This window comes from Actinia tenebrosa, unplaced genomic scaffold, assembly GCF_029948245.1.
Source record: "Actinia tenebrosa isolate PJP-AT-01 unplaced genomic scaffold, QUT_ActTen_1.0 PGA_scaffold0__85_contigs__length_37466705, whole genome shotgun sequence".
Lineage (NCBI taxonomy): Eukaryota > Metazoa > Cnidaria > Anthozoa > Actiniaria > Actiniidae > Actinia > Actinia tenebrosa.
Window position 1 is genome coordinate 11,884,029 of NW_028292569.1, and position 10,460 is coordinate 11,894,488.

The window sequence follows — 10,460 nt, forward strand, 5'->3', positions numbered from 1 at the left end:
CAAGAATAAAATTATTGGTAAGTTAAATGATCGTGTTTCCTATTAAACATTTCTTCAACCAAATAAACTCGAGTTGATGAGTACGATTAATTAATCTTAAAATCCTAAATTATTGTCGTTTTTCGTTCTTCGTTCTTCGTTCTTTGTTCTTTGTTCTTTCGTTCTTTAGTTATTTAGTTCTTCGTTTCTTCGTTACTTTAGTTATTTCGTTCTTTCGTTCTTTCGTTCTTTCGTTCTTTCGTTCTTTCGTTCTTTAGTTTCTTTTCGTTCTTTGCGCATACCATATATCCTTTGCAACTGTAAACTTTGTACTAATATGTACAAAGTAATTTGTTTTTTTAAAGTTTTTTGTCGTATTTGTATTAGGGCGACTGATATGTACTTACATGAGCTATTTTCTTATTTACAGCATTTCCATCTTTATCGTTAAATCCTGTCCCTTTCAAACATACCAATAAATGAATCACAGAGTCTTCATATCAAATCTTCTGCGGTAGGAACTCTTATGCCAAACGTCACGTGGCAAAAAGTACAGGGTGATGTCATTGATCAAGGCGTAGGGAATGTGACCATCGATATTACAAATATTACAAGAGATGACAGTGGGCAATACGAATGATGTGCTATTAACAACCTAAACAAACCTCCGTTTTGTAAGAGTATCTTGGTAACTGTTCAGTGTGAGTCTAACTGCTATTTTTAGATATACAAATATATGTTATGTTTTTTTAGCCAAAATGGTGGGGTGAGGGGGGCGCTGCAAGTTTTGTAACAAATCAATATGACCACAATCAAGATCATTGAAACAGTGCAGGCTGAAAATATATAATTCACTCTCTTCACAGATGAGCCGCAAATAGATGTATTTCAGTTCAAATTTCATAGTTTCTTCATACAATGGTGGTAAAATCAGGATATACTGTTTGGCCCATTGGCGTTGCCCTCTCCTCTGTTCTCGTGGTATGATCCCCATAATCGATCAATAGCCACAGGTTCTCATACTGTTACTGGTGTTGGTGTCTTGGAACTAGTAACCATAGACGCAGACAGCTATGGGTTGTACAGGTGTAAAGCTAAAAATATGCTTGGTTATGATGAACACATTATTAGTGTTATTCAAACAGGTTTGGAGAACAATAATATATTATTAACTTTAGACGGTTAAAGAAAAAATGGATAGATGGATTGATAGAAGGATGGATGGATGGATGGATGGATGGATGGATGCATGGATGCATGGATGCATGGATGCATGGATGCATGGATGCATGGATGCATGGATGCATGGATGCATGGATGAATGGATGGATGGATGCATGGATGCATGGATGCATGGATGCATGGATGCATGGATGCATGGATGCATGGATGCATGGATGCATGGATGCATGGATGCATGGATGCATGGATGCATGGATGCATGGATGCATGGATGCATGGATGCATGGATGCATGGATGCATGGATGCATGGATGCATGTTTGGAATGATTTAGTCATAAACAATTAATGTCATCTATCCCCAGTCCATCCACCCTCTCTGATGCCAAGTAGAAATCACCATCGAATAACGACATCATCACCACAAACCACTACAGGTCAGAATTAACAATAAACATCTGATAAGCCACTTTCTTAACTACTTCAGTTGAATTATCAACATTTGACTTGACACCCTATAACCATCATTCAAAGGTCATGAATCAAGAACCAAGCCTGGAGAGAGGTCTTGCTCGACACTATTTATTCAAGGTTATGTCATATGTTACATATATACGCATAAATAAAGGTTACATATATTTTAATTTATTCATTTCTATATATTGACATTTTTTTTCCTTTACCGCTTCCCCAGGTCTGCAGGCACATACTCTGTGTAACCTTTAATCAATTTTTTTTTCCTGCTTTCATCAGGTCGCGCATTTGCAACAGTTCATTTAATCGTAACATCAATATCAATAGTTGTGAGTATCATCATGGCGCTATTAGTGTGCTACATTTTCAAAAGGACTGGCTTCAAAGGTAAACACTTTAATTCCAGCATACAGCGCATATCACGTAAAATTAATCAGGATCCGTGAAGTATGTAAAACGATTGATAATGATTCAATGCTATAATTTCTGATATATTTTACTATTTGATCTTTCTTTTCTTTGATATCTGGCAACATTGTGTTATCGGGGTGTGTCTATCTTTTACTTATTATCATTGTTTTAAATATATTCTAGTTTTAAGGAAGAGGAGCGACAACCAAAGGTAAGTTCACATGTTCCATATACGTACTGTATGTAATCAGTTTAACCCATCCGTTGCATATCCTGAGACTCCCTACCGTGCAAAAACAAAAAATTCATAGCTCATAACGTTTTGGCGATTATATTTTTGCTTTTTAGGGTTTCAAAAACAGAAGAATCTTTTCCAGTTGTAGAGGTGAGTTTGATGCTATAAAATGTCTGTAATAAGAAAATGAAAATGAAGGGAAAAAAGCCACAGGTTGAGTTGGACCACGTTTTTGATTTATTATCTATAATTTATTTAGGGGGGGGGGGGGGGGGGGGGGGGGGGGGATTTAAGTGGTACTATATATCTGAATATGGACTACTCACTCAACCTCTACCCCTTATTGATTACCAACTTAACCTAAGCAGTAATAGGGATAGAGTAGATGCTTTGGGGTTTATCTAACAAACAGACAAACAAACACAATTTGTTTTACTATATTCTTTTATACAGGATAGAATAGAAATTGAAACACACGAACCAGCAGCATCGAAAACACCCCACGAATCACCAAACCTGATACCACCGAATATTGATGTTGGAGCAGTATCGAGAGAATGCACTCCAACCTTATTGGACGAAAGGAAACCAAAAGAGAACCCTGCAGAGCAGCACTTTCTGTCAGGAACTCAGCATCTTTATCAACAGATAAATAATGGAGAGTCATTGTCAAGAGAGCACGAGTATCAGTCGCTACCAAGGGACAATGATAAAATAAGGCAACCAACAAATGTTCCCAGTGAGACAGCGTTAAAACATGCTACATCGAATGTTAATCACGAGCAGCAAGGATCAGAATACCAACCACTACATCTTTATTCAAGCGTGGAAGAAAAGTAGTTGTATTAAAGTAATGTTGGTTTTATTAAAAGAGAAAACGAAAAAGAAAAAAAAAACCTTTCTACTAAAAATAAAATAAAAAGGAGAAATAAGTGAACAATAAGATAAGAAAGCAAAAGTGCCAAGCAAACAAAGCAAATATATCAAATTAATATTCATCTAAATATATTGTCAGATAATTCCCATAATTTTTCCCTCATTAAAAAATGTGATTTATTGCAACTCAAAAACAAATGCTATTTTTAGACTTTCTTTTAAAGACTCGGCCTGGTGTATACAATTTGTAGTATTATAGTAAAAGTGGTAGTAATTGATGAAATGACATTCAGTGTATGCATAATGTAGTGGGCAACACCTACAAAAAAAAACAAAACAAAAAAAACAAAAAAAACACGCGCCATGAGGTATGTTTCCCCTTATTGAATGACAGTTCCATGGTTACGAAACCTCTCTCGAGCACAATACTTAACCACTATGGGCTTCCTTCAATATCTTGAAGGTTTAGATGCTTTCGAAATCAATGGTCATGTTTGAATCCATTACTATCTCCGTTGGTACATTATTTTAAGCACAAAGCTGAGTTTATTTGCAATGAATGGGGGTAACAGTTTTTAAAGTGTCCAGTGATTTTTCTCAGTGATTCCCTGCCTCCAGTATAGCTTAAATATTTGAAGCATCAGAAGAAAATCATCTGGAATAAGAATCACGTTTACGCCCTTACTCTTCGTTGGATTGTTTTTAGTAAACGGAAGAAATAAGAAAAATAAGAAAAAAAAAAAAAACAAATCAAGAAGGATAGTTATCCTTAATCGCTTTGACTCGATATTAAATCAAGTGGTCCAATGATTACAACGAAATAACCATGAATTTCATTTTAGCATCATTTGATTGGTGCTATAATGCGCTAGAATGAACGAAAACCCTTTTCATTGATATTTAGTTTCGAGAAAGAAATTCCACATGTATAAAACAACGAATCATGAAACTGAAATACATTACCTATTCAAATACTATATCATTACGATCCACTAATGCTTTAATCTTTTGAAACAATGGAGGCATCTCTAGTCCTATGGATTTCACTGATGATCATAGTGTTACTTGTGAGCAGGACGCAGGGTGAGAATTTGTTTGTCTACTTTCTCAGAAATATAGCTTTATATCCTAAAGAAATATCCATTTTGCTATTACATTATGTCTTTATATTTTTGATATTTCGTGGTTGAATATTTTAGGTGCAGCTCGTTTCACAGTAGTTCCACCAAGAGTTTTGTATGTGTCTGTAGGAGAAACCGCCAAGCTCGTGTGGGATTACAGTGTAGATAACAGGACGGAAGAGTTTGATGTTTATTCGCCAAATTGGATATTCTATGCTGACAATGGCAGTGAATTTATAATTGCACAAGAAAATGTATTCAACCAGAGGCAATGGTACATAAACACCAATACATGTCCTGCTAGACTACTGAACCCTGTTCGAGTAAGTAAAGAATCAACTGCTACATTAGTAATCCATAATGTAGCTCTGGCTGATAGTGGTACGTATGGATGTGTCCTAATGCTGGCAACAAGAAACCCCATAACGAATAAAGTCAAGCTCGTCGTAACATGTGGGTATGATTGTTTCAATTTGTTGAAATTGTTGTTCCTGTTTCGATTAAATTCTTTTCTTGTTTGCTTTAGTTTTTTATTTTTATTTTTCAAATTTTGAAATATCTTCCGTAAGTATGTTGTTGTTTTTTATTGAGGAGAGGATCTCATTATTAGTAAGATTAGGAAAATGGTACATATATAGTTATTTTATCGAGTTTACATCAAGCTTTCGTTCATCTTTGCTTTTTATTTGTTTATATTTATTTTTTATATTCAATATTTTTCCTCAAACGGAAAGTTTTTTAGTCTGATTTGTCGTATTTGCTTTTGTTTACTTTATGGATTATTTGTTGATTTTTTTTCCACACGATCAATAATCTGGATGCATTTTTGTACTTTTTTAAGAAGAGCAATGATTTTAATTCTTGCAGTGTATTGAATTAAGTTTCGTTCTTCTTATAACAGCTTTTCCTAATATCACGTTAAATCCTTCGTCTTCAAAGATACGTGTAAATGAATCCGAAGGATTACTTATCAGCTGTTCTGCGGTTGGAATTCCTGAACCAAATGTCACATGGCTGAGATTGAGGGATGGTGGCAAGTTCCGTAAGAACCAAGGCGTGGGAAATGTAACAATTAATCTATCAAATATCACGAGAAACGATAGTGGGATATATAATTGCTGTGCCAGTAACAACCCGAAGGAGAATTTAACCTGTAGAAGTACAACGATATCTGTCCAGTGTGAGTTTAGTACATTGATTATTTTGTCAATAATTGTATAGCAGGCTCTTTAGGTATTTGCTAATACGAAATTGTATTTCGATGTTTGGCTTTTCCTAATACATCATGAAATTATTAAGCAAACCCTATTACTTTAAACACTTAATCGGAATACCAAACTAGTGACGCCAAACAAGAAGAAAAGACAGACAAAAAAAAAAAAAAAACCAGACAAAAAATATAGAAACAAAAAGAAAGACAGAGGTCGAACACCCATTGACCATTCAGACGATCATCGATAAAAAGCTCATTTATCCATCTGAACGTATATTAGAACATATATATATATATAAAGAATCAATTCGTTCTCTTCGCAGACAAACCAGAAATAGATGTAGTTCAGTCAAATGACACAGTTTCTTCATATAATGGTGGTGAAATCAGGATATACTGTTTGGCCCATGGCGTGCCCTCTCCTCTGTTCACGTGGTATGATCCCCGAAATCGATCAATAGCTACAGGATCTCATACCGTTACTGGTGTTGGTGTCTTGGAACTAGTAACCATAGACGCAGACAGCTATGGGTTGTACAAATGTAAAGCAGAAAATTTACTTGGTTATGATGAACACATCATCAATGTCACCCAAACAGGTTTGAAACATTTAATCCTTTTAATGGTTCTTATGGTTCTTTTTACGCGAAACCACAATCTTCAAAGAGTTGTTTCGAAAACAAAGTGCGTAAGACATTACTCAAAAGTGTTTCATCGTGGAAATGCATGATGATTGAGGACGCACTCATCGTGCTAAAATTATGGATTAGCTTCGCCCGTGAAATTATATTTTAATTCATCATTTTTATGGTTTATCATTTTATTTATGGTATTATATATTCATCAGTGTCAACTAACAGCAGCTACAAAACGTGAAAAGGGTTCTTTTAAAAATTGTGCAACTATATAGTCCGTCTGTAACTATGCACATGGGAGAAATATATCAATTGTAATTTGGTCTTTTTTAGTCTCTTCCTACTTCTCCGGTACCATCGGAAAGTACACGCCATGTACAAAGCTCGATAGCAATAGTTAACCGAGGTAATGTAAGCAATGTAACAAACAGCCAACCTAGAAAAACTGAAGTCAAACAAAATCTGAAGAATAGAAAACTAAATGAAAACATAGAAAAATTAATTCATAAACGGATATAAAACGAGTATCTTTTTGTTTTGTTTGTTTGTTTGTTTCCATTTCGTTGTTAGTTTAGCTCGTTGTTGTTTTTCGTTTTACTTGGGGGTTAGTTCTTTTTTGACTGTTTAATTGTTAATTCGATTGTTTGATTGTTTATTCCTTAAGTGATTTTGTTTTTAATCAATAGCGACTTTGAAATGCATAAACAAGTAAAAAAAAAAAAAAAAAAACGAAAGAAACCGACTTCTGTGGCTTCGAAACGTCGTTACTACAATATCTTTCGCTAGTTTTTAATTGTTTATATTTTTTAGTTTGTTTGTATAATATGTATAGCTAATAAATGGAGTCAACAATCAATCAATCATTCAAACAAACAAAGAAACAAACATGCATCAATAGCAAAACACAATCCTAAACATACGCACAAAAACTGAGCTGTAAATTCAGTTATGCCGACTTATGCATCTATAATTTTTTGTCAGTATCTACGTCTAAGTCGGTAGACATAAGTTCAATAAGCTCAACCAATGTAGTACTTTCAACACCAAAGGTACAACAAGGTAAAAAATTAATCAAATATAATTTCCCTTTAGGTGCAAATGATAAAAAAATGGCCCGTATGATCAATACACATTTTTTTTAATTATTTACAAACGGTAGTTCTTTCACGTTAAAAATTTGTCCTTTTATAAAGTTTATTTTTCTTTTGATTTTATTCTACTTTTCATATCCTTCATTTCGTATGATTTTACTGTTGTCTTTCTTTTGTTTGTTTGTTTGTTTGTTTTTTCTTTCTTCTTTCTTTCTTTCTTTCTTTCTTTTTTCTATCCTTCTTTCCTACTTTCCTTCTTTCTTTCTTTAATTCTTTCTTTCTTTTTTTCTTTTTGAATGTGAACTTCTTCTATTTTTATCTTATTTTGTTTATATGTACTATTTTCTTATATTTCTTTTTTTCTTTCACTTAAATTTAAAAAATTCTTATATTTTTTATATTCAATTTCTTCATCATATTTTATTTGTGTTGTAGGCAAGACTAGCAGTCCTCTTGGAGGAGACAATAAAATGGGCAAAAAGGATATCCTTTTATTGGCAGCAGGTGGAGCAGTAATGTTTGTCTTGATAACGATAATTATTATCTTTGCTGTAGTGATCTATAAAAAGTACAGTAATAGCAAAGGTATATTACATTTTTTAAATATTGTTATTGTTACCATTTCTTATTGATGTTGCCCTCCTGCTCCTGCTCCTGCTCCTGCTCCTGCTCCTGCTCCTGCTCCTGCTCCTGCTCCTGCTCCTGCTCCTGCTCCTCAGTGCATCACCGTCACCTTAATTCTTATCACATCAGCATCCCCAAAGCTTTCTTGATGTCCTTCCTTCTTTTATTAATTTTTTCCCTCTTGAATTTTGCTTCTTAATCCTTTTTCATGTTTTTTTCCCCAAAAATAAAAGTAATATTTAATTCCAACATCCTCAGCAATTAACAATTTAACAGTCATGATTAGTATATGTAATAGGACTCCATGCTGTCGAATTAAGAAATAATTGGACGAGGAAAATTCCGAGGACTGACAAAATTGGATGAGGCCGTAGGCCGAGTCCAATTTGGCAGTGGGAGGAATTTTTCGAGTCTAATTATTTCTTGATTGGGGAGCATGAAATTCCATTACCTATTAATTATATAGCTGCCTAATTAATCCCATATCAACAAGACCAATCCAATTAAGAAAATAATTGGACAGTTACCTATATGGGATTAATGAGAAGCTGTATAATTAATAACCTAATCATGCAAGTCATAGGTTTGATATAACCACTTCACCAACTGCATATATCATTATATCAGCAGATACAAAAAAACAACTAAGGGGAAATGAGTGAGTATTTATGATTTCATTTGTAAACTGATCTGATTATATTCGGAAGACGTATATTCTTAAGAACTAAGACCAATTCTGTTGTCCTAAGGATGCCCTCTTTGCCTCTGGAGGCTATAGAAGATGACATACCCATGTATGCAAGTGTTGATTTGTCAAAAAAAAGGAGAACAAGACAACAGGGGGACATACCAATCCATGCCCAGGTAGACAGGAGCACGAAAGAGGTATGAAAGAAGTGCTAGGTTATTATATTATCGGCATATTTTTTATTGATTTGAAAAATAGATCATTGAAATGACAACAATCAAAGCTATATTTAAAAAATCAAAGGTTTGATTTGTGTGCTGCACCAGTATCATTTGTACATTTAGTGATCATGCTTCGTTTTATATTTGCTCTCAATTACACTTGAGAATCATATACATTTTGAAATCCCGACAAAATAACGATTGGTTTTGACTTTTCTATTGCAAGCCGCACGGAATATCATGCAAGAATGGACGATTTAGCTGCCAACACATCTTTTTATGCTGTAAGGTAGATTTTAAACCAAATAACCAGGGACGGCGGAGACCGGAAAACTGGGGGGGGGGGGGAGTTTAGCCTTCACTTTTTATGAGAATAACAATTTTATTTGGTTTGTTTTGTCTAGGAATTAAAAAAAATTATCTCAAAACAGCGAGCGGAGGGAAGATTCTAGCCTACACTTTAAAAAATCTTCCCCCGTCCCTGATGAATGAATTAGTTAACCAATATTTTTTTTGTTATTTCAGTGCGCAGGCCAGACCATCTATGCGGAATTAGATCTTCTGCATTTAACCGAAGTCATCCCTCCACCATTACCAGATCGTGACCCGTATAGTGAGGTTGATTGCAGCCAAATTTCAAGTCATGGTGACAATGTAGAGCCTATATATGAATATGTTTTTCTGGAATGATAAACAATATGTCCTTACTAATGCATTTAGCTAAAAAAAATCATTCAAATTAGATTTCTCGACATTTCGATAATTTCGTCCATCATTCTCATCATTCTCAAGAGTGTATGCACTGAAGCGATGAGTTATTATTTTTGCATTTCATTTTATCAAAAGGTCATGCTATAAACGATTTTAGAGAAAAAGTTAATGTACGTCCGAACTCATGAACGCCTTTTCCGTTCATCTGCAATTGCAGCCAATGTAATTTAAATGTAAACAATTAAGAATGTTCATGACGTTAGCCGCGTTAGTACAGAATCCGAAGTGACCAACCTTATCTTCATAATTATAGTTAAAATAGAATTAATATCAAATACAAACAGTTATCATATATCGTCTATTATTAATTGCAAATAATTATCGTCTACCATAAATAAGAAATGAAAGAGACCTACTAAGAATGACTGTTTGTTTGTTTGTTTGATTAACAATGTTTTTCCAATTACAAAGAAGGAATAAAAATGTATATACACACATTCATTCATTTGTGTTGCAGGGGAGTAGCGGGGTCTTGGTTACAGAAGAGGGAAAGGTATGTACAATTTCCGCGCCAAACCCACAGGAATCCCGCAGGCAAATTTGTTGGTATCCGTGTTTTATTGATTGTTATGTTAGTATTTGATGAATAAACATGAATTAAATGGTCGTTTGACCTCCTTTAATAGTTTTCTTCGATTCTAACCGTCCTTTTTGTCTTTCTAATGAGCCCGCTATTTTTAATTATGAAAAACCGCAAATACTTCATGAAAACAAGGATCCCAGTTTATGTTATTTATTTATTTATTTATTTTTTTAACTAAAAATTAAGAGGGTAGGCTCAAAGTGGGCGTTGCCGCCCTCTCAACCAATGAGATGATGGATTATGTATCACGTGATCACTTTGAATTGCTTTGAGCTCGATGCCAGTTGTTTCGTCATCATACGGCCTTGTTTCTTGCTTTACGGGTGCAAATAAATTCGTTTTGCAAACTCCTTTGAAA

The 10,460-nt window shown here is 34.3% G+C and overlaps 2 protein-coding genes across 5 annotated transcripts; both read left to right on the top strand.

Moving 5' to 3' along the window:
* The first annotated feature begins 486 nt into the window (after positions 1-486).
* On the top strand, positions 487-3,445 carry LOC148913495 (uncharacterized). 2 transcript variants are annotated; one of them, XM_089030856.1, is made up of 8 exons: positions 487-680; positions 846-1,124; positions 1,525-1,596; positions 1,694-1,750; positions 1,913-2,020; positions 2,228-2,255; positions 2,393-2,429; positions 2,733-3,445. In XM_089030856.1, exons 2-8 carry the CDS (start codon positions 1,082-1,084, stop codon positions 3,117-3,119), a joined length of 732 nt encoding a protein of 243 aa, XP_088886982.1. In that variant the 5' UTR covers positions 487-680; positions 846-1,081; the 3' UTR covers positions 3,120-3,445. The 2 variants fall into 2 exon arrangements, with proteins under 2 accessions (XP_088886982.1, XP_088886984.1); XM_089030858.1 differs by lacking the exon at positions 1,525-1,596.
* Positions 3,446-4,117: 672 nt separating this feature from the next.
* Positions 4,118-10,125, top strand: LOC116291934 (peroxidasin-like). 3 transcript variants are annotated; one of them, XM_089030934.1, is made up of 9 exons: positions 4,118-4,238; positions 4,355-4,729; positions 5,178-5,456; positions 5,813-6,088; positions 7,106-7,183; positions 7,651-7,800; positions 8,470-8,497; positions 8,589-8,724; positions 9,274-10,125. In XM_089030934.1, the coding sequence occupies exons 1-9, from the start codon at positions 4,172-4,174 to the stop codon at positions 9,436-9,438; spliced, it is 1,554 nt and encodes a 517-aa protein (XP_088887060.1). In that variant the 5' UTR covers positions 4,118-4,171; the 3' UTR covers positions 9,439-10,125. The 3 variants fall into 3 exon arrangements, with proteins under 3 accessions (XP_088887060.1, XP_088887058.1, XP_088887063.1); XM_089030932.1 differs by having other exon boundaries at positions 4,119-4,238; positions 8,467-8,497; XM_089030937.1 differs by lacking the exon at positions 7,106-7,183 and having other exon boundaries at positions 4,120-4,238; positions 8,467-8,497.
* Positions 10,126-10,460: the final 335 nt, after the last annotated feature.

Bases quoted from the DNA above. Each gene is read 5' to 3' on its own strand.
- LOC148913495 (XM_089030856.1), top strand. From the start codon at position 1,082: ATGCTTGGTTATGATGAACACATTATTAGTGTTATTCAAACAG. The intron at 1,597-1,693 runs GTCAGAATTAAC...CATCATTCAAAG, and splicing joins ATCACCACAAACCACTACAG to GTCATGAATCAAGAACCAAG. The intron at 1,751-1,912 runs GTTATGTCATAT...TGCTTTCATCAG, and splicing joins CTCGACACTATTTATTCAAG to GTCGCGCATTTGCAACAGTT.
- LOC116291934 (XM_089030932.1), top strand. From the start codon at position 4,172: ATGGAGGCATCTCTAGTCCTATGGATTTCACTGATGATCATAGTGTTA. The intron at 4,730-5,177 runs GTGGGTATGATT...TTCTTATAACAG, and splicing joins AGTCAAGCTCGTCGTAACAT to CTTTTCCTAATATCACGTTA. The intron at 7,184-7,650 runs GTAAAAAATTAA...TTTGTGTTGTAG, and splicing joins AACACCAAAGGTACAACAAG to GCAAGACTAGCAGTCCTCTT.